We start from the raw sequence: 24,469 nt of genomic DNA, 5'->3' as shown, positions 1-24,469 counted from the left end.
TATAGGAGCATACAGGGGACTCTCCTACAGGGCAGCCTTTTCCGTTGCCCCTCTATACCCTGGTCTATAACCAACCAGGTCATCTTAGTGCCAGGGGTTTGTTTTTCCCTCCCCCAGGGCTGCCATTCTCACCACGCAGAGGAGAGGAATGCTCGAGAGAGGTACCTGTCACTACCGCGCTGTAGGATATTCAGACAAGTCCTGTGAGCCTTTGATTAGCAGCAGCAATCTAAGGTGTTAAGATCTTTGTGTCAGGCTGCAGCAGCAAGTACAACTGACTCAGCTTCTCTGAGCTGGGAGTGACTCATTACGTAGGGTGATGTTTAACCTGTAGTCAAAAGAAAACCAAATTTAAAAGAAACCCACGAGTACCGACGTGAAAGGTACAGTAACATTTAATAGCATCTCAGAAGACAACACTGGTTATAAACTTGCTTTTTTTTTTGGCAGGAAAACAAAATGCACTTGGTCCAGGTTGCAAAAAAGCCAACTCAAAGAGGAAAGATAAGACAACGGGAGCATGAGCCATTCCGGAGCAGCCCTGAGCCATTCATGCTCAGGAGGGAGCCCTGGAGGGCAGATGGAGCAGCGTGGGTCCTGCTTCTAGGCCATCCATCCCCCCGGGCAGCCTGCTGGGTGACACCAGCCTTCGCCCCCAGCCCCAGCCTTCACAGTGGGTGCTCAGACCCCACCTTTGTGCAGTATTTTTGCATTAAAACAAACCAAACAAAAATCAACTTAGTTGCCATAATCTCTGCAGTTTGAGATGAAGAAAAAAAAAATTAAGGAAGTGAGGCAGCAAGATTTACAATTTTAACAGCAACTGGGAGTAGTGGGAAGTAACACGCCACCCTAAGCCCTTCCCTCCTGAAGCAGAAGCTCTCCCTGCAGAGGAGAGAGGGCTGACGGACGGCTGCACTTCGCACGGCCCCAGAGGCTTCGCTGTTTACAGAGGCACTGGAAGCTGCGGTGCGAGCCAGGCCCGGCTTCGTTCAAAGGCCATGCGCAGCGAGCATCAGACTTTCTTTGGATCCCTCTGAGCTGATATCAGGGTTAGGCAGGAGGCAATCGGAGGCAGCTGCAGTGAGTAGTTTTGGTCATGGGTTTCCCTATGCTGGGATACAGGTCACGGTGCCAGGACAGTGCTGACAACCTGGAAGTGAAGGTGGTCGGAGATGAGGGTGCTCAGGAATGCAGGTAGAGTCCAGGACGGGAGGGGAGCCCGGGGCTCAGGCCAGCTTCAGGAACTCCTGCAAGGTGTTTTGCTCCACCGCTTCCACAAAGAGCTCGTAATCCTGCAGGGAAAAGCCACACGGTCGCTCATTAGGCAAGAGCGAGCTGCACGCTCCTGCCGGTCAGGCAGCGTGGGGTCCCCTGAGCACGCAGCACAAACTGGTTCACAACACGGGTGACAGTCACACGGAGGACGACAGGGCGAAGCAGGACAGCCCTGCACAGCACAGCCCCGCTGCCCATGGGTCCCCCTGTCCCCCTCTCTGGGTCCCACTTCTCACAAGCCACCGTGCTCCAAATGCCCGTTAACCCTGGCAGTGCCTTGTCCCTGCACCTCCCAAGAAATGCCTTTTGAAAGGCGTCTTGACACCATTTGTAGCAAAAACAAGGGGACGGGATTAGTGCCCACCACCCACCCTCCACGGCGCTCATCCCCAGCGCAGAGCACGAGCCTTACCCCGCAGTAGTGGTCTCCGTTGACGATCTGGGGTGGGATGGCTTTGGGGTTGCCTGCCTTCGCCCTCATCTCCTCCCGCAGAGCGTTGTCCTGGGAGATATCCACCAGCTCATACTTGATGTTTTTCCCATCGAGGATTCTGGTTACTTCGCTCTGTTGGGATTTGATCTGGAACCCGGGTGGGAAAGGGGGGTTATGGAGAGCTGGAAAGGAGCCCGAAGGGTGGGCACACACCCCAGCGTGCCAGCCACACACCCCAGCGTGCCAGCCACACTCCGCACAGCGCTCATGGGGTGACCGCTCCTTATGGGCCACAGTCCAGATCCCACCTGGCCACGGGGCTCGGTCCTGCTTGGGGGGGGGGACACCCAGCACGGTGGGATGGATTCGGGAGACGAAGGGGACGGCGCAGCGTGAGCAGAGGAGGGGACATCTGGGATGGGGCTGGGGGGGGGGCTTCGCAGCTCCACGGGGAAAAGACGCGCCCTCCCCAGGGCAGAGGGACCCCCGGGGCGCCCAGCCTTGCCCCGCCGCCGCTCACCTCCCGGGATCCGGTCACCGAGGTGCTGTAGACCTTGAGGGTGCTCATGCTGCGATCGCGGCCGCTCCCTGCGCTCAGCCGGGCGGAGGGAGGCGCGGAGGGAGGGAGGGAGCGGGCGGCCCCGCCGCCGCCCGGCATGTGACTGCGGGGACCAATGGGGCCGGCGGGCCCGGGCATGCGGCGTCGGCGGGGACCGGCCCCGACCCCCCCCCGGACGGGGCTCATGGACACGGGTGGAGCAGAGCAGCTTTATTTTATACTTAAAACACTCAGTACAAACAAGGGGATGAGACAAAGGCTGGTACAAAGACAGCGCGGCCAACGCGTCCTGCTGTGCAGTGGGACGGGGCGAGAACGTGGGGCAGGGTGAGAAACCCCCTGCCCGGGGTGCAGAAAGGCCCAAGATTTGCCCTGCATGGAGAGCAGCAGGCACAGGTTTGGCACATGGGATCACCACCTCAGCCAGCCAGGTCTGGTTTTGCAGGATGGCGGCGTGGGGGCATTTCTCTCCCCGCCCCGGGCAGCCCCGCAGCTGGGACATGGCCCAAGATGGGGTTTCAGCCACGATCCAGCTCTGCGAGGGCAGAGGGCAAACCTGTCCCCCACACCGACACCTTGGAACCAGATCTCCTGCTTGCACCCCAGGAGGGTGCAGGGAAAGGGGATGGTGCTGAGCAGCACCCTGCCAACCTGCAGGAGACAGCAACTCTCACAGCTGGTGCTGCTCCGCACCCCAGCGCCTAGAGAGCTCCCAGCAGCCAGGACAACTGACTTCAAGAAAGAGCCTTGGCCCACATTTAGCTCAGTGGTTGGCATCAGCAGCCTGGGAACAGAAACAGCCAGAAATGTAACACACCAGATGCAGAAAGAAGAGGGCAGACAGCTGGCTGCCCAGCAGACGCTGCTGCGCTCTCGCCCCGTGCCGGGCAGGGGTAGTGGACAGCAAACAAACCAATTCGTTGTCACCATTACCTATGGTGGCCAAACGCTAAGAACAAAACAGATTTGGTCTAAATTTTAACACAAAGGAATAACGAAAGCATTTCTCCCAAACCTTGGACTCGCAGCCCCAACGTGAACGAAAAACAACCAAACAGCAGAAGTTTCAGCAGTATTTTCCCCTCCTGTTATAAACCCAACGTCTTATCTTGCTCTGCTCAAGCTGAAAACCACAGAAGTTCCGCCCTCAGCACCACAGCGTTGTCACAAGCAAACATTCAGTACTGTAAAGTTGCCACTAAGGTTAAGGAGGGTTGTGATGAAGTGAACCGCATCCCATGCCGATTGATTCAGAAATCCTGTTATTCACCAGAGGAGCAGGGACCTCCCAGAGAACAACAGGCAGGGCTACAACAAAGCCTGAGTGGTCACTGCCTTGTAGGCATCAGGGAGAACTCCCAGATCCATCCTGCCATGTTAGGACCAAAATGGCTTTCTCCTCAAGCAGCAAGCAGAGAGCCAAGCAGCAGGGTCCCCTGGGGGCGCAGAGGCTCTCTGCGGCTCTGGCAGGGGCTAGAGACATTTGAGGCTCCCCAGGATTGTTTGTGATGGCTCTAAAGGCTGCTAAAAGAAACAGCAGTTCCTCACCCTGCCAGCAGATGCATTAGGCACGAAGCAGGGTGGGGACATGAGGTTTCTCTAGCACATTAAGGCACTTCAGCATCAATCCATTTCCTCTGCAGTCCGAACCATACCCACGCTCAGAGTGCTATTTCAGGGGAGATAAAAGGCTTAAGGCTCTGGGGTAACAGTGCCCAGAGGAAGCATTTTCAGAGTCTTCTTTTAGTGTTGCTTTATTCCCCAGCTCCTGTTGGCTACTGAAAGATGCCGGTTGCATTTACCTGAGGAAAGCAGGTCCTGCTCCATGGATGGCTACACAAGCACCCAAGCCAGAACTGTGCACACAGCATCTGAGGAGCCTGCAGCACCTTGGCGTAATTAGCAGTAGTATAACTGGCACACCTGCTCCCCTGTGAAGTCCACAGATATCCCCTGAACACTCTGATAATCCTCTGGTCTTACTAGTCACACAGGATCTGCACAGTGAATTTATCAGAAAGACCAGGGCATACATTTCCTTTTAGTGATGATTTTAACTGTCACATTTGCATGTTCAGCATTTGACATGCCTGCAAGGCAATTCAGAATTCATCTCCCAGCATCAGAGACCACACCAGCTCCAGCAAACACAGCATAAACACATTCCACAAGATCAAAGCTACTGCAAAGCCCGACACCAAAGCCCCGAACGATTCCAAGTTAGCCAGTCAGCAACTAAACACCTCTGGCAACAAACCCCCTGATTTCTCATGGATTGGGCAAGTCACACGTCTTGTACCCGGAACAAAGGGATGGTAAAGTGCTGAATAGGTTTTGGGTTGTAGGAGCTCCAGACTCCTGAGGGTTTCAAGTCTTCATTTCCCATCTTACTTTGGGGAGCGTTCTTTACTGGGTGATGCAGTTGTCTCCCATGTCCTGAGCATATCTGTCAGATATTGCTGTCCTTAAGTCCTCCACCCCTTTGTGAAGCTGTTTCACCTCCACCAGTTTCTTTGCAAGTCCATCAGGGCTCAGCAAGTCGTCCTTCTCCTTAGCAGAGTACTGTACAGCTGTGGAGTCAGAGAAGGGAGTTACCTCACATGCAGTTCTGACCGAGGATCACACACATTTGCAACTGAGCCAGAAAAACCAACGCACATTTGCAAAAGAGGTACTACTTATATTTAGTTATTCCAGCATGCACCTTTAGAGCTGGCTAACCACAGAAAGAAGGTTCAGAATCCCAGAAAGATGAGAACCTCCCATGCTATATTATGAGTTATTTAATTCTGCCACAGCACAGGAACCGAAGGGTTTGCTCTGCTGTCGCTCTGCAAACTTACAGCGAATGCCCAGGAGCAGCGAGAGGTTGGGATCCTTGCCCTGAGCCCTCTGAGTGACAATGCTGTAGACAGATTGCAGATCCTGCAGACAGCTGGCCAGCTCGCTGTGTAACTCCTGGGCGAGGCGGGCCGTCTCCGCAGGCAGCGGCTGGGTTGTTAGCTCTGCCTGCCGGAGTCGTTCCTGCAGGGTCAGGTTCTTCTCGATGAGATCCTGGTTCTGCACAGACAGCTGAACAAAGGGACACAGCAGGTTAGTGGTCACTCGGTACAGAACTAGCACACTTAAAGCAGCTTAACGCAACTGCTCGATGGTGATGGGAGCACCGAGGGCAGGAGGAGCTGGTTTACATCAAGCCCTCCAGACTCTCGCCAGATGAGCGAGTGTCAGTCCTACAGGGTGTGAGCATTCAGCTTTCCTGGCTCAGACATGAGCCCCATGACACTGCGCTATCCCTGCCGAGGCGCGATGCGACAAAAAAAGCTTCCAGGAGGCTGTGCACCAGCTGCTCACCCCAGCGCTGGCCACCGCTTCCCTCAAGGGCTGCCACTGTGCTTGGCTTCCTTTAAGCTTGAGAGTGGGGCTCAGCTCTGCCCTTCAGCCAGGGCTGTAGTGGAGTTTGGGCTCCTGCTCGCTGCCTTGCTGCCCCCAGCTGGCAAGCTCAGCGTCCTCCACCACAGCCCACACCCCCAGCTGAAGCTCCAGAGGCAGAAACTGCCTTTCTCCTCCTGCTTTTGAGGAGAGGAGAGCTCCTTTCAGAGCACTGACAGGGCAACTGCCTAGCAGGAAGCACGAGAGGTGGTGCTGCTGACTGCTAGAAGACAAGCCATTGTTCATTCAACTGTTATACTCTGTTGGGCACTCTAAACACTCCTGCTCTGACCTCTTTCACAGCGGTCCGGAGCTGCTGCAGTGCATTTTCTCTTCTCATAGCCTCCTCCTTCAGAGCTTGGCTTGTCCCCTCTTCCTGGGCCACCTGTTCTTCCAGGTTCTGGAACAGACCATGGGAAAGTAGTAAGTCTAACTCACTTCACAGCAGATTCTCAGTTCTAGGTCCCTCCGCAGTCACCTCTCACCTTTACTTGCAAGGACAACTGCTCCATCTTCTTCTGCTGTTTGTCCACAATCTGGAATGAAAAGCAGAGGCATCAGAACTGGCCACACAGACTCAGTAATACCACCAGGATTTCTCCTTCAGTAGGACAGCATCCCCTCTCCTTCCCTTTCCTGTCCACTTACTGCTTTAATCACTGCCTCTGTTAGTAGTGGACTCAGATTCCCTGATGAAAGGCACCTGATAAAGGCACCATTAAAAGTATCAGCTAAACACAAACCGGAGAAATTGCATTCTTGTGGTTTTCCTCTCCCCTCTTCTGCATTCTGCAACTTCTCCCCAGTGTTACTGTAGGAGCGCATGGTTACCACACCAAGAACAGCTTTTAAAACCCCTCAGTTTGGAATTCCAGGAACTGCTGCTCCAGTGCAATTGTGGCTGCCTGTGACTGCAAAAGTCCTTGATTTCATTTTAGTGCCTGGTGTGACTCAGTGGAAGGAAAAATGTGTGATTCCCAGCTGGGACAGCCCATTACCTTCCTGAGGCAGTCACATTCTTTCTTCAGAGAGTCATTTTCTATTTTCTGTCTCTCCCCGTCCTGGGCAGGGGGTCCTCTCTCCGCATTCTTCACACACTGCTGCACCTTGTCCTGCAAGCTGAAATTAACAGAACACCATGGGAAAGCCAGTTTTATTTGGGGTGTTTCCCTCACAAAACAATACAAGGCAGTGAATGATTTTCATATCAGGTGTCAGTGTTGCCCTGTTTGCATCCCAGCTTGCAAACTGCCAGGGCTGTGAAGGAAGGAGGTCCCTGTCCCTGGACACAGCCCTACCCATTTTACTGGCACATTTGCAGAGATACAACGGTCACGGATTACGTAGGCCCATTTTGCAAGGAGTTACAGTTGAGAGCAATAACTTGAGGACACAGACAAACCCAGGTGACAAAACAGGGCCCCCCCTTTCTTTCAGCCATCTCGTTCTGCTCCCGCCCTCCACTCTTGGCACGTGGAATTTGAACACGGTGTGCTGGTGAGCACTCACATCATCATCGCAAATCCATGGTAACCTGCTTCCAACAAGCGGGACAGTGGCTGTGCTGAATCATCACCGTTCTTGTGCAGCAATTACTTCAGTGCTTAAATGAAGCTTATTCTAATCCTTCAGATTTTTACCTACGCACAGTGGAAAGAAGCTCCAACTCCTTGTGTTTTTGGGTTTCTAGCTGCATCTCTTGCTCCCTGAAAGCAGCCCGGACATCTCCAAGCTCTGTTTCCAGTGCCAGCACTGTTTCCTGCATAGCAGTACTCTTCAGTTCAGATTCCTTGAGCTGCAACAAAGACCATAACACTCTAGAGACCTCCCAGGAGTTACACCACACACACACCACGTTTCAACTACATTCGCAATACTGATTTTTACTATGTGGCAATTCTCAGCTATAGCTCAGAATATTCTTCCTCCAAAAAGGCCAGACCACAACTTTACTGGAGCAGCTGCACAGGGGATTAACTGCAGCTGTAGAAAAGTCACCTGAGCAAGTATGTGAAGAGCTATCATCACACCTCAGAGGAAGTTTTACCTTCTGACTCTGTCTCTGGTGGTCCTCAAGGGTTGGTAGATCAGCCAGGTATCGTTCCAGGGTCTCGATTCTCTGTTGTCTCTCTTTGTTTTGTTCAGATTCCTTCTGGCATTTCTTTTTAAGGTTATTAATGTGTTTGTCTCTTCCCTTTACCTGCAGAGACAGTTATATACAAGTTTAGTTTATATAATTTCTTCAGTCCTCTGTAAGCCCACTCGTTTATGTTTTTGTACAGCACTCAACACCAAAATACAAGACCACCTTAACTCAGCAGCATTTCTGCTCACGTAGCTAAAGACAAGCTGCTTCTCTAGTTAAAAGAGGAGGTACTGAAATACTTCTAACTGCAGGAGGAAGGGCTTTTGCTTATAAACTAAAGTACTCTACAAGGAGATCAGAAAATACCTGCAATAACACACTGCCACAGAAAATTTTCATCTAGGTGCTACATTGTCTTCTAGCTTCTCAAACAAAAAACACCTTCCCACATCTAGAGCAATGGCATCATACCCTTTCTTCCTGTTTCTTTAACTCCTCTGCGTGTTTCTGCATAGTTTCCTTCAGCGACTCCCGGATCAGCTTTGCATCCACCTCTGCAGCAGCCAGTTTTCTCTCCAGTTCAATCTTTTCCTTACTGAGGGATTCAGTCTTCTCCGTGAACTGTGCTCGAAGAAACGTGTTCTCCCGCTGCAGCTCCTGCAAACAGAGACAGCCGATGAGTTCGGTTAGTTCCAAACTGGCACAAAGCAGCTGCACTGTCTCAGAGCTGTGTTCTCAGCCCTCCTTATTCGTGAACACCATTCAGCCCATTTTATATACTACAGTATCTGAAATAGCACTTGTCAGTGCTGCCAGGCGTTGGCATCACTAGCACAGCTTCTAAACAAACCGTAGTACTTCAGGGCTTGAAGTCTCAAGAGTCACAGAAGATCTCAGAGATGACAGGTAATCAGGACCCCATACAAAGGGTAGTTTTACTCTGCATAGCCCTCCTACTCAGGGAAGACCCAAGGAGAAGTGGCAGGGCCATTGGATTCAATACATATTTCTTTACTGACACCCTGTTGCACCCAATTACCTGCACTCTCAACATGTAGACATCTCCATAGGGTGCTGGACAGCCAAGCAGGGCACTGTGAACCTGCAGTTCACTTTCCCGGACCTTCTGCTCCAACTGGGCTATGTGTTGTCTTTGTCTGTAAACAAAACAAACCTACAGTAGAGAGCAATACAACATGAACAGTGCCACCACCACTCTGATGCTCCATACAGTGACAAGCAGAACAGAAAGACAGCTCTGCAACTCAGAACTGACCTGCAGCGAAATAATCTGAAACAGATCCATTTCCACTTTTATACAATTGGTATTAACTTTTCTTCCCTCCCCAGCAATGATTATACACAAAACACACAAGCCTTGCATGCTTTGGAGGATCCAGCTTGGCTGTGGAGCTTATGAGTAAAACAAATAGACATCAGAGGACTCAAAATGAACGATCAGAAAAAGTATTTACAGTCCAAATGCTGAAGGTAGTTTTCATTAGGACTTTTTCAAAAAGCTTACGGACCACTAGCGTTAGGTATGAGAAGTGTTGTTTGCCAGCCCAAACTCAAACAGCAAATTTAAAATAAAGATCTCAAAGAGCTCCCAGAAAGCCCTCAAGCAAGAAGGCCGTAGTTTTGACATTCCAGATAATCATGATGCAAACAGAAATCTTTATCCCTTGTAAAACACAGAAAACCGTAACCAAAATTGATTTATTTGAACCCTTCAGGATCACCATCCTACTTCCAAGATGAAGGGGAGGAGAGCTCATGAAAAACACAGGCTGTTCTCAAAGGTTCTTTGCAACAAAAAAAGTCGATTGGGTAAAAGGGACTCTGAGATATGAGCTTTCCTTGGTATTTTCAAACCCCTCCCTTCCCACAAGGAAATGCACCAGAGTCCTTAAACCACACAACAGTATCAAACACCCACCTGTCAATGAGCAGCTCTTTCTCCTTGAGTAGGTTTTCATTGGAGTTCAGGATATTGATCCACTGGGCTGGATCAGGCGTAGGCAGCGAGGGCGAATACATCGAGGGATGGAGGCAGGCGCCTCCATTTTGTAACTGAAAGAGGAGACAAAACGAGGAGGGAGAGGTTTGTGCTCCACAGAGGTAATTGCAACATTGCTGGAGCTATTTTGCACACTGTGTGCTCATCTGCATGCCAGGACATAGCTATTTCAGTCCCTGTCGATGTCCAAGAACAAGTAACTTTGCCCAAGCACAACTGGAGATTAACAAATAATTTTAGATCACTGTGCTAGCTCGCTGGAAACAATTTGTCTCCATTAGGGTACAGCTGGTGAGAAGTGATAAACAAAGTACTTCCATCTAATAAACTGCAGTTAGTTTTATGCATCTTTTCAAAAAAAGTCTGTTTCCTGCCTCTAGATACGGAATATAATTATTCTAGAAACTGTTAAGAGCTTCTTGGCATGCTTTTTCTTTGCAGTTTCTAGCAAACAGGATATTTCACCTCTTGATCTGAACCGTTGTGCAGTGCTGTAGCATAACACAGGGCTGCTCTACACAAGCAGCAGGTCAAATGACACATGTGACAGCACATGGTGTAAAAACAGATCATCAAGAGACTTTCAGTGTAAGACAGGGAGAAGCACAAGACATTTTCCCCCTTGCTTCATAAGTGTGGGACAAGGATTCACGACTACAGAGACAGGAAGGGTTTCAAGCTCCCTACCTGCATTTGCTCTATTTGCAATTGCACTTTCTCCAGCTGTTGTTTCCAAGCACTGAGCTCGCAGACCCTCTCATGCGGATGTAGCGTGCAGGCTTCTTGCATCCATGCTCGAGATGCAGGAGTTACAGGTTTTGAGAAGAAATTGTTGGCCTGGAGTCCCGTTGGCATCAGTCTGCTCCCGCTCGGCCATGTTCCGCCCTGGGGTTCACAGGCTCCGTTAGCCCCTGCCGCTTGCTTACTCTCTGGCAGCACCTTATAATGGTCCTTCCCTGCCTCAGCTGCCCCAGAGTTGGGATTAAACTTCTGGAACCTGTGGAGAGGGTCAGTGCACAAACTATCCGGGAAGAGAGACTGGTTGAGGGTGCGCTCAATGGCAGGGGTGTCAAACTTCCAAGTATCTTCTGTTCTCATGTGATCAGAAACAGGATGCCAGGATTGCTCAAAACCATTTTCCCCTGAAGTCCCGTAGAGACGCAAGAGATCCCTGGGTGGCGCCTGAGAAGACTTCCCAGCATTAAAATCTCCGTTTCTCATGAGCCCTGCGTGTTCAGAAGCAGATCCTGGCAGAGCAGTTTTTGAAGTACTCTGCGAACAGCTCTGGACTCCCGCAGAGCACGGCTTGGAGGGTGAGGCACCCAATGTAGAAGGCATAACATGGGCTGTTGGGATGGTCACTTGGGTTTTGATGGGCTGGAACGAGGAACCGTTACTGGAATTGCAAAAGTCTAGAGAAAGAAGAAGAGTGATGCTTTAATTACAATCCTGAAAATATTCTGATATGAACAGCCATTCCTCTGCTGAAAAACTTGCCTAAAGAATTTTAAAAGCAATTCTTTTCCCCCAAACATGTCCTCCTAAGCAGCAGCAGCAAGACTAATCACACCTGTGTTCCCCCTCACTACACGTTTCAGGAGCCTGCTGACATTCTCCTACCACTGTAAACCACAGGGAGAATCCAAGTTTAGTTCAGAACACATTTTTAATCCCTTCTTTTTAAGCTACTCTAGTATAATCTTAAATCAATAAGGTTATCTTTCTAAAGGTTTAGAAATCAAGTCCTTTAAATGGAATAAAAAGGCTGAAACTTACTGAGCTGAACACTGAGACCTTGATGCTGTTCTGCCCGTCCCACAGCTCAGCGGCTCTGAACCGTAACCAAAGCTAACTGGAGCCTTCACTAAGCCCATGATGAGCTTCAAACACAGCTGAACACTACATCACCAAGCAGTTGACCTTCGAACTCCTCCAGGATGCTGTGGCAAAAGAGCTTTTTCTAGAGGTTAGAGTAATGGCTCTTGCCTTATTGCCACAGGAAACGAGATAGAGTTCAGCACACGCACCCCAACATGAGCCCGTCCTCTCAGACTGGCACCAAACCTGGCTACATGGAAATACAGGGTTATTCTTAGCAACTCTCAGATTTCAATACAGCAACAGCAAGAGCTGAGAAAGGCAAACAGCCAAGTGCCTGTTCCCACTCCTCGTCCCGATACATTGTGTATCGTGGTAATTCCAGGTTTCTCCCAGATACACAAACTTGTTTTCTTCATGGGTTTGGCTCGAGGCCCATCCCCACATGATGATTCTTTAATCCAACATCAGGACCACAAGGTCACCCTTCGGCCTGTTTATAACCTCAAAGCATTGCTACAAGAAGGAATTAACGGTTACAATTTGAATAGGACCAAAACCAGATTCTGCAAAGACGTCACCAAGCTGCAGGAAAACTATCACAATAATGGCACAAGACCCTCTCCTCAAAAATGAGCAGCAGGGGGAGAAAATCTCTCTGAGGTTACTTGGCTGTGCCTAGGAACTCCAGAGAACACCACGCTACCGAGTAGTCACAAGCACATTCACCTTGGCAAACAGAAGGGACAGGACTGTTTCCTTTTACAGCCCCTAAATTTAAACCCTGGGATCACTATCAGGAACTCGAGTTCTCTGACCAGCACAGCACGTGTGGATGCTGCAATCGGTTCCTTGAGTGTGCTAAGGGTCATCACAACATTTCTGACTAATGTACTGACCCCAAAGTCAGCGTGGCTCAGCCAGCTGTCAGTGCCTCAGCTCTGACACTGGCGGCTACAACATCACAGACGTTCAGAAAGGCAATTTCCAAAAGAGCCATCGTTACCTCCCCTGCCCTCAGCATGCAACTGGATGTTTTATTATCCTGAGAAGCTAGATGGGACACTTAAAAACACGCTCCAGTAATATTTCCAGCAATATTTCCACGAGCCAGACTTTTTAAAAAGCCTTCATTTCACCTCACACATTAATAAGATCTGTAGCTCATTCAAAAGGCTCAGGGCAGCTCGTGAAACACACGAATGTGTGAAGTGCATAGTTTTAAAGAACAACACAAACTTCCTTGCTGCTGAAAGAAGAATCAGTGAATCAATAGTGGTTTATGTCACTTTCACAGGTGAAGATGGATTGCTGGGACAAGCAATTTCACAGAACAGGCCTCAGCTGAGGGCAAGGCTGCAGCATCCTTCAGTGAGAAGCACACAGCTCTAACACTGAGGAGACTTACACACAAAGGCACGCTGGTCTGAAGTCTCTAGAGGCACCTATAAATTATTTCTTAAAAAAAAAAAATCACAACACAGACTTGCTGATAAATCACTTGTTGATCAATACAAACCACCATATCACCAGGGTGGCTCTTTTAGTCAGTTAAAAATGCTTACTACAGTTAGGTGATAACCAAACTAGCTCAGGGGAACAGCAAGTCCCTTAATCACTTTTTTATATTTCAGGCAGCAGATCTGTGTACTGAGGCACTGGTTTTGAAACAGCCTCCAAACATCCTTACAGATTTTGCTCTCCCCAGGTTTTACATTCTAGGTATTTAATGCTTGGTGGTCTTCTAAGAAAACTTAAGGTCTTTGGCTGTTGCTGTGTGATCCCACACTGACCGTCACCTTCGGTGCTGTCCGAGCAGGAGGTGCCAATGCCCCCATCCCCGCTGTCGGCTACGCTTGAGCAGCGACTGACACGGCTCTGGAACTTCACAGACAACATCGGTGTCTTCCAGTCAGTCTCCAAGAAATGACTCTTCTGACTGGTGCTGGCATCTGGAGAGAAAAAGCCAGGGATATTTATGTTTTAGCCAACAGGCTGAAAAGCCTTTTAATACACCTAAATTAAGCCATATCTAATTACTCATGCTGATCCTTGCTTGACTCCCCCATATTGTTGCTAAATAAATCTCTTTTGCAAAAGGAAATGGCAGCAAGCACAGGGAAGTCAAATAATATCAACAGGAGACTGAAAAATCAATCTTGTTATAGAAGCCAGCATGCAAAAGCAGTATCTATATTCCCATTGAGAAGTTTGGTGGTATTTCACCCAGCTGATGCTCTGCTACTCAGACTAAAAAGACAAGCAGCAGCACTGGCCCACAGCAAACCTGGTTAAGTTAAAGATACATTTTTGCATTAACTGTTAAGAACCTTCCAGATTTATCAGTTATCACTCAAGACAGAGGTTCGCTATCAAACAATTCTCTACCCTTGCATACCCATGCAATTGTTTTATGTGGCAGGAATAAGACACTGTTTTTTTTTTAATAAAAAGCTTTTGGTAAAGAACTCTTCTCAGGGCCACGAGTCTCCTCAGAGAAACTGAAACAGGATCCGACAGCAGCAGGGATTTAAAGAAAGGTCTGTCCTTACTAGATGGATTGTTCTGCTGGAGCCTCAGGTCTGGATGTTTCTCAAGAGCAGCCATCTTATCTGTCCAGTGAGCTACAGGGTGATAAATAAAAATCATATTTTAAATCAGCATAAACCAAACCCTGTTCCCACTAACCAAGCAAAGGGTACACACACAGCAGCTACTCTTCATTCAGAGTGACACAGTATTTCATATTTAATTAGCATCTCCTCCCAAGAGTATCTCTGTTTCACCCCTGCAGCAACAGAGGCGATACTTAAAACACCCTCGCAGTTATTGCAGGTTTTCTTCATGCCTGAGAAACGAGGAGAGTTCCTGTCTGCGACATGCTCCAGGTATGCAGCAGTTCAGCAGCGCCTTTCAACTGGGGCGTGTGTTATCCCCATCGCAGTTATTTATAGAGCACCAGTCGCCATGGTACCTACACGCTGGCTTTATGTCTAGAGAGGCTAAAAATTTCCTTTTAAAAGTCTTAACTTTAAACCAGTTCGTTTCTGCCCTCTGTAGAGGTCACTGAGCAACTACATGCAGGAATGCAGTCATTCAAAACTTGGTGTTGCTGTTCCATAAATGCAACCATTATCTATCCAGAGCTTTGGGTTAATTTATTTGCTTATACTTCAGGCAGTGAATTTCCTGCCTCTGATGATGCGAGTATGATTTATAGCTCTCAGGCTCCACTGTGGAAATTCAAGGCCTCTCTCCACTCCACCAGTCAAACACTAAATCCTCGATTGCCAGCTCTTACAAATTTTTGCTTAACTGATTCAAAGAGCTCACAGAAACCATTAATTCTTAGAAAAACACACGCAGATTTTACAACATAGGATAGACATTGGGAATACAGTAGGATAATGAACCAGAAGCAGCATTTCACTCAGACAGTGAAGGAATAAAACACTTCTAGCTAAACGTAGTGCTTATGTTTAATTTAGGTATGTTCCAGAAATACCTGAGTGTAAATCTCAGCCTCTAGCACTACAGTCAGGCAGGTATAACAGGGAAATTCAAGTGTGGGCTCTTGAAATAAAACAGACAAAGCAACCAAAGCGTTCCCACCTCACTGAGCACCATCCTCTCACAAACACACCCAGAGAGCACCCACATCATCCTACAAACCACCCCCTTCCAACAGCAGGCACAGGGCAGAGACCCTGCAGAGGGGGCAGGAAGGGAGCGGTGGGACACAAAGAATCACAGAATCGTTTTGGTTGGAAGGACCTTTAAGATCATTGAGTCTGACCCTTAACCCAACACTGCCAAGGCCACCACTAACCCATGTCCCTCAGCACCACATCTACACGGCTTTTAAATCCCTCCAGGGATGGTAACACCACCACTGCCCTGGGCAGCCTGTTCCAGCACTGGACAGCCCTTTCCATGAAGAAATTTTTCCTGATCTCCTATCTGGACCTCCCCTGGCACAACTTGAGACCGTTTCCTCTCATCCCATCACTTGTTACCTGGGAGAAGAGACCAACACCCCCTCACTACACCCTCCTCTCAGGCAGTTTTAGACAGCAACAAGGTCTCCCCTCAGCCTCCTCTTCTCCAGGCTAAACCCCCCCAGTTGCCTCAGCCGCTCCTCATCACACTTGTGCTCCAGACCCTTCACCAGCTTCATTGCTCTTCTCTGGGCTCGCTCCAGCACCTCAAGGTCTCTCTTGTAGAAGAGAGGGGGAGCTTTGCCCCACGGCGGGGGCGAGCTTGGCAGGTCCGCGCGGTGATGTGAACCCAGGGCGCGGGGGAAGCCCTTCGCCCCTCACCCCCCCGCAAAGGGGATGGGGGGAACAGCGATTCGGGTGGAGGGAGGGGAGAGGGGAAGGCGGCTGAGCCCGGAGGGTGGAGGCCCAACCGCCTGGAAGGCGCAGCCTGACCCGACGGGGCCGGTCCCTGAGGGGCGCGGGGGCCGCCGAGCTGCCGGGGACGGCGGAGGAGGGATGGTTTCATAGGGGGGAGGCACAGGCGGGGCGCTGGCCCACCCGGAGCCCGCCCGGCGAGGCCCGAGGCCCGGTGGCTCGCAGGCCGGCCCGACCCCCTCACCTGGCTCCGCCGCGGCGCCCGCGCTGCCCCGCGCGCCGCGACCGTTACAGCCCCCGGGGAGGGGGGGTGTGACCTTGCCCGCCCCGTCCCTGCCCCGCAGCCTATCGGACGCGCCGGCTCCGCCTCTGCCCCTCGCTCATTGGTTCGCCCCGACGCGGATTCCCCGCCGCGCAGCTTCGCGGAGGCGGCGACGGCTCCTGGCGGAGGAAAAATGGCCGCAGTCGCTACCCGTAGGGCGGGGCCTGACAGAGCGGCACCGGCCCGGTCCCTGCGCATGCGCGGTGTGGCTCGCGGCGGGGCCCGGGGCTGTGCGGGCCCGTGTCGGGCCGAGCGCCGCCGCTGCCCGCCATTCCCGCACCCCCGCGGCCCCCTCAGGGTCCCCCCCAGGCCCGCAGGGGCGAGGCCGGGCGGCCGCCGCCCCCTCACATCCCTCGGCCCATTGGGGGTGGAAGAGGCGAGTCCGTTCGCGACCTTCACCCCTTCGCTGGTCGTTTCTCTCTCGAAAGCGAGCGGGTGTCGATGCTTTCGTGCCCGTTACTCGGTTGTGCCTTAATCCTTACGCAGGTTTGAGCCTCTGCAGCTGCGGCTGAATAAAGAGCGTCCCCACACCCAGCTGTGGCACGTCTGTACAGGGCCGGGGGGCACAGGGAGGGCCAGGGCCTGTCCGCCACATCCAGGCTGACCACGTCCAGGCTGCCCACATCGCCTTCCCCATCCTGCACCGCGATCTCCCCTTGCCCCTCGTGAGCTGCATGAAGCCCCCAGAGCCCCCCAGCCCTCCCTGGCCTCGCAGCGCCATCGGAGCCTGTCCCTGTCCCCCCACCCCACAAGGAGAGGAGCGCAGGGCACAGAGGGGTGCCACAACCCCTTGGGGACGGTGGCACATGGCACTGGTAGGGGCTGCCGGGACATTTCAGTGCCAAGAAAAACCACGGCACAATCAGCCCTGGTTGACACAGTTCTATTTACAGCAGAAGAGACCCCGTCCGGGTCAGTGTGCGCGACCGGGGCACATTCCTCCAGGCCCCCGTCGCCAATGTGCAGCCGAGGCAAAACATCCTTGAAAGAAGCAAGACTGTCACCGCGACGTCCTGCCCCAGGGAGAGGGGATGTAGCAGAAGCCACTTCTCCTGCGGGAAGTCCGTGCTGGGGGCTGAGCCTTCACAAATGTCATCAATCCCCCCGTGCACCCCCCCAGCACGGGCAGAGCACGCACTTTGCTCCTGCAGCACCGCCAGTTTTATCAGCAACGATTCGTGCCAGAGAGGTCCCGGTGGGGTGTCAGGGTTCGGCCGCCTCTTCGGGAGGGCTGTGCTCAGCCCCGAGCCCCCCGTCGGGGTCCTGGCCCTCCTGCCGTGCCCACCACTCCCGCAGCTCCTGGTACAGCTCCTGGTGCTCTTCCTTCCAGTGCGTGAACCTCTCCGAGGTGAGCGCGGCGTCACCGAGCAGCTGCTCCAGGGCCTGCAGCTCCACCAGCTTCGCCTGCCGAGGGGAAGGGCATGTTTTGGGGTGGCTGCCCATGGGCAAGGGGGGCTTCAGGGGGGTCAGGGGGCTGCGGGCTCCCACCTTGAGCGTGCTCTGCAGGGCCCGCACCATGTGCACCTTCTCGTTGATGCGGGGGTTCTTGTTGCGCCGGATGAAGGACTTGCGGCACTGCTCCTGCGTCAGGAACCGCTGCCGTCCGATGAGGGACACCCCCCCCTGCTTCAGGCACCGCATCAGGCACTCAAGATCCTCCCCAGGGGGGTCTGGGCAAGGAGAGGGGACACCATAGCAGGGGGGTAGCCCTGAAACCCCATGGGGCTGCCCCTGCACATGACCCTGCCCCAAGAGCATCCTGAGACACTACGTGGTTCACACTCAAATAAACCTGGCTTGAATTAACCCCCAGCACACACAAACATGCAAAAGGGAGGCCCTAACTTCGATTAAAGGGTGCACACAAGGGGAGAGGGTGACATATGTCACACCCCAGCACCTACCCATGGGCGAGCAGGGCCGGGGGCTGCCCTGAGGGCTGCTGGCTGCGTTGCTGGGCTCACCGCTGGCCAGGGAGAGCTGGGCTTTCTCCGGGGTGTTTTGCAGCCTCTTCTTTGGCTGGGGGAGAGAAGGGGTGGGAGGTGAGACGAGGATCCTCCATCCCCTCCCTGGGATCTCCCCCAGGGCCACTCACCGAGTCGCATCCATGCCTGGGGGACTCGTCGTCGGGGTCCTCGGCTTCTGTCTCACTGTAGCAGTCTGGGGGCCGTGGGGGAGGAGGGTGGCAGCAGAGGGAGCAGGAAGCCCCAGGCTGCCCCCCCAGCCCTCCCCGGGGCTGAGCATCACCCCAGCCCTGCTCTCAGGGAGTGTTCCTCACATGTCCCCCCAAATCATGGGCAAAGCTCCCAGCGGTCCCACACAGGGGCAGCAGCTCCAGGCACGGCTGCCCCACCGGGACCCCCGCCCAGTGGCTCCCCACAGGGTCCCCATCTCCCGCAGGGGAACCGACCCCATCTCCCACCCCGGGAAGGGCCTGTTACCTTCCTCCCTGTCCGGGACGGACTGGTGGGCCAGCGTGTAGTTCGTTTTGGCTGTTATCAGGTGGCTGACCCACCTGGGGAAAGAATGGATGGACAGACAGACAGAGGGTCACGGCCAGCCTGGTGGGGTGGCACCGGCACAGGCTGTCACTGGCCGATGTGTCACTCACATGCTCAAATCAGCCAGCGTTTCTGCAGCGAAGACGAAGGGCTTGTACCTCTGATGGGAGAGCTGGAACACGCTGGAGGAGGACAAGCCTTTGCTGCTGGGGCTACCCAGCACCAGAGACAGCCCCAAGCCCCCATCCAGCCTCCCCTGCGCCACGGCCCCCCCGTCCCCACCTGGCCCAGGGGTCTGGGCTTTTCCCTGCTGTCAGAGACACTCCGGTGCTCAGCCCTGGCCCAGATAACACCAGTAACACAATGCACATCTTGCTCAGGGCATGGGGCATGTACTGCACAACAGCCAGTCCTGCCACCACTGCAGGGACCCCACCAGCCCCGTGGGGACCCCTCCGTCACTGCAGGGACACGCAGGTGACACCCAGCAGGGCTCATTGGCACCTGCCCTTGGGACAGCATCCTCCCCTCCACCGCCAGCTGGGAGGTCCACAGTGAGACAGACCCCACTCACTATTTCTTCTTCTGCTCCCTCGTGCTCTCCAGGTCGTAGGTGGCCACGTTGATGAGACCTGCAGCCTTCTCATCCTGCCAGGGAGAAACAGCCGCGTCCGCCGCCCGCCTCGGCTGCCCCAGGCGGGGACTGAGGACCCCCAGCATCCCTACTCACATTGGGGTGGTGGTACCAGTAAAGCGTGTGGCCCTTCAGCACAAACCAGCACCGCTTCCACTTCTGGGCCATGAAGCCCACGTGGTCCTTCTTCTTCAGGAGCCAGCCATCGCAGTCCACCCGGCCCAGGTCCCGGCACGAGACCCGCCGGCGGCTCAGCCTGGTCGCCACTCCTGATGGCCACAGCGTTGGGGGGGGTCAAGAGCAGGGAAGGGGGAGCAGGGGGGAGAGCCCCCAGCCCCGTTCGCCCCAGCCCCGGCAGGGTCCTGCTCACCTTTTGGTCTGCGTCCCGCCTGGGGGCTGCCCTGGACGGGGAGACAGAGATGAGCACCCAGGGATGATGCAGGGGGGCAAGGACAGCACAGCGTTAGCTGAGCCCCCCCCCAGCAGCACCCACAGCCCCTTAGGGACCCCCAACTCGCACACCCCGCAGCAGCGAGCTTGGAGGGGAACCCACCCCAGGGATGGGCATTTTGCCTCCCGGCTCAGGCGGGACATGAAGTCCCGCGTGCCCCCATCGCTGCCCCCCCAGCGTCCCCCCGAGGCTCAGCGCTCTTCCTCCTCCAGCTCTCACCTCCCCGGGGAGCTGGCTGGGCTCTGCGCCCCCAGACCCCGCAGCGGGGGCTGCCGTGGGGCCGAGCTCCGCGGCGCAGGGTCCAGCGGCACCGAGGGTGCCCGGAGAGCACGGGGTGCCCGGCGGGGTGCTGACCTCCCACGCCGCCGCCTCCTCCCCAGCGCCTGCAAACAGCGAGCGGGGCTGCAGCCTCCCGTACTGGGGGGAGAAACCGCTCCGTCCGCGGACACCCCCTCCGCTCCCCTCCTACCGCAGCCGGGCAGCCCCCGCAGCCCCTCCACGGCCGCCCCGCGGAGCCTCGAGTCCTGCTCGTCCTCTCTGTCCTCCACGGGGTCCGGTGACGAGTCTGGCCCCGAGTCCAAGTCGGCAGCAGCGCTGGAGGAAAAGGGATCCCTGAGCCACAAACCCCCTCGATCACCGCGGGGGTCCCGCTGTGGGGCTCCGGCCGGCCCCACACTCGCTCGGGGCACCCGTGGTTCCCCCTGCCCGAGGAGCAGCGGGGCTGGAGGCGACGTGGTGGCGGTCGGAGCCCAGCGCGGTGGCTCCTGCCGGCTCCCCACACGCCTTTCCATTCCGGGAGAGGAGAAGGGTCACGGCTAAATATAGTTTCAACCCCATTAAAATGTTACCAAGTGAATGAATTACAAACACAAACACGTTTTTTTTTCTTTCCTTAAGACTACCAGCAGCTTCCCGGGCCGCTCGCAGGCAGCTGCCGCGCTGCCGGCACCGTGTCCCTCCAGAAAAAGCTGGGAAGGGGCCTCGGGTGCCCCCAAACGCCTCCGTGCTGGCCGGGCTGGGGGTGGCGGGGTGTCAGGGGATGGGGCTCACCTGGAGGTCAGGGACTCGGGGCTGCCCGGGCACTCGCTGCTCCTGGTACCGGGGGGATCCGCAGCGTCCGAAGATGCTCCCGGGAGCTGCGGATGGAGGGTCAGGGCCAGGGTCCCCCAGAGCTTTAGGGACCACCAACGCGGTGGGACATGCCCAGCTCCGAGCATCCCTGCCTGGTTCACAGTGCGACACTGGGGCTGTACTGGGAGCAGTGGGATCACTCACCTGCTGCCTGGGAGAGGGAGGCGAGCCGGGCAGGTCGAGGGGGATCTTCTTCAGCACCAGTGTCACCCCGCTTGTCTTCTCCAGCAGCTTCTTTGCCAGGTTGACGCGTGTCCAGCCCACCTGCACGCACCCGGGTGAACCGTGGCCCTGGCCCCATGCTGCCCCACGGCTCCCGTGTCCTTCACACTGCCCCGGCCACAGCTCCCACGGCCCCAAATCCTCCTCTGCAGTGGCCCCTGCGTCCCCCAACCCCCCTGGTCTGGGGCTCCTGTGTCCCCCAGACCTTGCCCAGCCACGGCTCCTGCATTGTGCAGATCCCAGCCCCCATATTCCCCCAGATCCTCCCAGCAGCAGGTCCCGTGTCCCCCCAGATCCTCCCAGCAGCAGGTCCCGTGTCCCCCCAGATCCACCCAGCCCTGCAGCTCCCCATCCACAACTTCGCTGCCGAAACCAGCACCACCCTCGAGCCCCCGTCACCCCCGACTCACCACGACCTGCTCATTGACCTGCACGATCTCGTCTCCGGGCAGGATGCGGCCCCCGTGGGCAGCCAGGGCCTGGGGCAGAGGCAGGGTGGGAGCGGGGTGCTCAGCCCCGGGGCACTCAACTCCCCCCCCATCTAATCCCAGCTCTCCCAGCTGGTGAGAACTGGGGGGTTAACCATTAACCGGCAGCCTGACCTTGCACAGCACCGGCCAGAGTGGCTGGTGGGATTGGGGTGCAGAGAGGGGCTCCCACCACGGCCCAGGCTGTGCTCACTCGTGAGACGAGTTGCACGGTCTCAGCTGCAGGCAGCCACCCCAAGCTCGGGGTCAGGGAGGGCGGATTAGGGCCCTAAGAGGGTCACAGGATCTGTCCGGATGGGTGGCAGCTGGGATGGGTGGTATCCCCCATGGCAGGTGCTAAAAGGGGCTGACTGAAGGACAGGGTGGCACGGGGTGGGGGGTGACAGGCTGGGAGGGGCAGCCCCTCACTCACCTCCGGGGTGGTGGCAGACACGAAGTGCAGGCAGGAGCTGGTGGAGGTGATCCCGAGGCCCTGGGGGGGGACGGGAGGGAGGTGTGAGCAGGGTGCAGGGGGTGCCAGGGGGTCTGGGGCAGTGGGGACTCACCAGCGGGGTGGTGGGGAGCGGCGAGGGGCTCCCCAGGGGGTCCGAGGGCAGCGTCGGGGTGTCAGGGGACATCTGGGGGTTCCCCCATGGGCTGGGGGGCAGCGTTGGGGTGTCAGGGGATGTTGGGGGGCTCCTCCACAGGCCTGGGGTGAGTGTCGGGGTGTCGGGGGACCCCGGGGGGCTGCGCTGTGGGCCGGGGGGCAACACTAGCCCCACGCGCTGCAGCATGGCCCTGCGGTCCAGCAGCGCTGGGGGGCTGCAGCCCACGATGCTCTCGCAGATTCCCACGATGTGCTGGCACTGCGGGTGACAGCGGGGGGCTGAGGGGGGGTCCCGGGCACCCCCATGGCTGCCACCCCCCCTCACCCAGCACTCACAATCCGCAGGATCTGACCGTCCCTCTCAGCCGCGGGACAGTCCTGGGGGGGGGACAAGACGTGGGGCTGAGCGGGGCAGGATGGCTCAGCCCCTCTCCGTCCCAGCTTTGGGGGACAGGAGAGCAGGCAGCTGGCTCCCCCCCCCCAATGCCGTGCCCATCACCGTGGCCTCAGGGCAGCGCAGCCACCCTGGGCACCCACCGCTTGCAGCGTCTCTGCCAGCTGGGCGCAGAGCAGGACGATGTCCCGGCTGGCCGAGAAGTCATTGAGGGTGGAGAAGAGGTACCTGGGGTGGGGGGCACAGAGAGCTCAGCCCCAGGTGCAGGTGGGGGCACCCAGCACCTATGGGTGCCCTCGCCCACCCAGCACCCATGGGTGCCCTCGCCCACCCCGCACCTGTTGAGCCAGGAGAAGAGCCCCTTGGCAGCCCCGACCAGGTCGACGACGCGGGCCAGGAGGGTGAGGGAGGGCGGCCGGGGGGCAGCCCCCGCCGGTGACCCCCCCAGCACCAGGCTCTGGGTGCCCTGTGCCAGCTCCCGCAGCCTCTCCGTCAGCGTCCGCAGGCTGGTGCTGGCCAGCCCCGCGTCCTGTGGGGGGACATGGGCACCGGGGGACAGGAGGGCAGTGGGGGGCTCCAGGGTGTCCCCATGTCCCCACCTTCACCCAACCCAGGGTGCTCCTGCATCTCTCCACTCCAGCCCAGGGTGCCCCCCTGTCCCCCACCTCTACCCAGTGCAGGGTGCCCCCATGTCCACCCCACTCCAGCCAAGGGTTTCCCCATGTCCCCCCCACTCCATCCAGCCCAGGGTGCCCCCATGTCCCCCCCTCCGCCGCGGGACCCCCGCAGCACCCACGGGTGCCAGCACTCACCAAGGCGCGGAGCTGCTCCACGGCCTCCAGCAGCAGCTCCTGGTGCCCCAGGCGCCGCACGCCCAGCGCCTCCAGGACCCCCGCCGACAGCCCCAGCAGCTCGGGCCCCGCCAGCCCCCACGCCTCGAAGGGGTACCCCTGCACCGCTGCGTCCAGCCCTGCCACAGCCCTGCCCTAGTGCCAGGACACCGGGGGGGGGGGCCCAGCACCCCCCACCAGTGTCCCTGCTGGCCCCTGGCCGGGTGACCCCAGGGGGTGACACCCAGCTGCTCTCCATGCAACGAGTTGCCCGGTCTCAGCCCGGATGGTGGGGATGGCCAGACCCCCCCGCCCACCCCACCACCGGCTGCATCCATGGACCAAACCCCCCCAGGGACAAGGGGAGAGGGACAGGAGAGGGCTGCCACCCCCCCCAGCCACACCAGGCCACCCACATGTCCCCAAACCAGGGACAACCCGCCCCAGACCCCCACCCCAGGGCCAGCAGCGGGGTGCCCCCCCAGCCCAGCTTGGAGGGCAGCCAGGGCGAGGCGGGGGGGGCCTCACCTCGGAGCCAGGCGGCCGCCTGCGCGGGGCCCCAGTTGCCCACGGGCTCCATGGCGGCCAGGCCGGAACGGGCGGCGGGAGCGGCCCTCACCTGCGCCAGGGACGGGCGGCCCCATTGGCGCGCCCGCGTGCCGCTCACCGCGGCCTCCGCCACCCGCCCAGTACGGCCCAGTACAGCCCAGTACGGCCCCACGGGGCGAGGCCCCACGACGCGCCCCAGTGAGTCACCACGGGGCCGGACGGTGACACACGGCTGCCGAAACCCCCCCGGGGGAATGGCACCCACCCAGGAAGCCCCCCCCTGCCTCAGTTTCCCCTCACCTGTGAGATGAGGTGTGTGTCCCCCCCCATCACTGCCTGTAGTGAGGGCTGAGACCCAACACCACTCATGACACTAGTGGGTG

General features: G+C 56.3%; 3 protein-coding genes across 5 annotated transcripts; all 3 read right to left on the bottom strand.

Moving 5' to 3' along the window:
* Positions 1–377: 377 nt before the first annotated feature.
* On the bottom strand, positions 378–4,200 carry SH3BGRL3 (SH3 domain binding glutamate rich protein like 3). The gene is made up of 3 exons (XM_068417861.1): positions 2,232–4,200; positions 1,691–1,858; positions 378–1,295 (listed from the first exon to the last, which is right to left on the bottom strand). Exons 1-3 carry the CDS (start codon positions 2,454–2,456, stop codon positions 1,230–1,232), a joined length of 459 nt encoding a protein of 152 aa, XP_068273962.1. The 5' UTR covers positions 2,457–4,200; the 3' UTR covers positions 378–1,229.
* A 104-nt stretch (positions 4,201–4,304) lies between these two features.
* On the bottom strand, positions 4,305–16,264 carry CEP85 (centrosomal protein 85). 3 transcript variants are annotated; one of them, XM_068417857.1, is made up of 14 exons: positions 16,223–16,264; positions 14,179–14,250; positions 13,420–13,578; positions 10,496–11,220; positions 9,728–9,861; positions 8,828–8,945; positions 8,260–8,445; positions 7,750–7,902; positions 7,343–7,497; positions 6,701–6,821; positions 6,188–6,238; positions 5,995–6,102; positions 5,114–5,342; positions 4,305–4,840 (listed from the first exon to the last, which is right to left on the bottom strand). In XM_068417857.1, the coding sequence occupies exons 2-14, from the start codon at positions 14,231–14,233 to the stop codon at positions 4,677–4,679; spliced, it is 2,358 nt and encodes a 785-aa protein (XP_068273958.1). In that variant the 5' UTR covers positions 14,234–14,250; positions 16,223–16,264; the 3' UTR covers positions 4,305–4,676. The 3 variants fall into 3 exon arrangements, with proteins under 3 accessions (XP_068273958.1, XP_068273959.1, XP_068273960.1); XM_068417858.1 differs by having other exon boundaries at positions 13,426–13,578; XM_068417859.1 differs by lacking the exons at positions 13,420–13,578; positions 14,179–14,250; positions 16,223–16,264 and adding an exon at positions 11,585–11,819.
* Positions 16,265–17,167: 903 nt separating this feature from the next.
* On the bottom strand, positions 17,168–24,117 carry CNKSR1 (connector enhancer of kinase suppressor of Ras 1). Its single transcript, XM_068417808.1, has 21 exons — positions 24,066–24,117; positions 23,520–23,677; positions 23,046–23,236; positions 22,851–22,935; positions 22,650–22,691; positions 22,273–22,572; positions 22,140–22,199; positions 21,650–21,718; positions 21,162–21,281; positions 20,937–21,022; positions 20,356–20,480; positions 20,106–20,269; positions 19,806–19,836; positions 19,532–19,704; positions 19,376–19,449; positions 18,912–18,983; positions 18,742–18,815; positions 18,396–18,460; positions 18,205–18,319; positions 17,789–17,970; positions 17,168–17,704 (listed from the first exon to the last, which is right to left on the bottom strand). The coding sequence occupies exons 1-21, from the start codon at positions 24,115–24,117 to the stop codon at positions 17,504–17,506; spliced, it is 2,439 nt and encodes an 812-aa protein (XP_068273909.1). The 3' UTR covers positions 17,168–17,503.
* Between the last annotated feature and the right edge of the window lie 352 nt (positions 24,118–24,469).

This window comes from Nyctibius grandis, chromosome 24 (assembly GCF_013368605.1).
Source record: "Nyctibius grandis isolate bNycGra1 chromosome 24, bNycGra1.pri, whole genome shotgun sequence".
Lineage (NCBI taxonomy): Eukaryota > Metazoa > Chordata > Aves > Nyctibiiformes > Nyctibiidae > Nyctibius > Nyctibius grandis.
The sequence above is the reverse complement of the archived record's forward strand: the minus strand, read 5'-3'. Positions and strand labels throughout refer to the sequence as shown.

Bases quoted from the DNA above. Each gene is read 5' to 3' on its own strand.
- SH3BGRL3 (XM_068417861.1), bottom strand. From the start codon at position 2,456: ATGAGCCCCGTCCGGGGGGGGGTCGGGGCCGGTCCCCGCCGACGCCGC. The intron at 1,859-2,231 runs GTGAGCGGCGGC...CCCGGGTTCCAG, and splicing joins CGGTGACCGGATCCCGGGAG to ATCAAATCCCAACAGAGCGA. The intron at 1,296-1,690 runs GTAAGGCTCGTG...TTTTCCCTGCAG, and splicing joins ACGGAGACCACTACTGCGGG to GATTACGAGCTCTTTGTGGA.
- CEP85 (XM_068417857.1), bottom strand. From the start codon at position 14,233: ATGGCTGCTCTTGAGAAACATCCAGACCTGAGGCTCCAGCAGAACAAT. The intron at 11,221-13,419 runs GTCAGTGTGGGA...TTCTTTCTCTAG, and splicing joins GGACAGCACCGAAGGTGACG to ACTTTTGCAATTCCAGTAAC. The intron at 5,343-5,994 runs GTCAGAGCAGGA...CCCTTTGTTCAG, and splicing joins TCCGGACCGCTGTGAAAGAG to CTGTCTGTGCAGAACCAGGA.
- CNKSR1 (XM_068417808.1), bottom strand. From the start codon at position 24,117: ATGGAGCCCGTGGGCAACTGGGGCCCCGCGCAGGCGGCCGCCTGGCTC. The intron at 22,573-22,649 runs GTGAGTGCTGGG...TGTCACCCGCAG, and splicing joins ACGGTCAGATCCTGCGGATT to TGCCAGCACATCGTGGGAAT. The intron at 19,837-20,105 runs GTGAGAGCTGGA...CTCCCCGTCCAG, and splicing joins CCAGCCAGCTCCCCGGGGAG to GGCAGCCCCCAGGCGGGACG.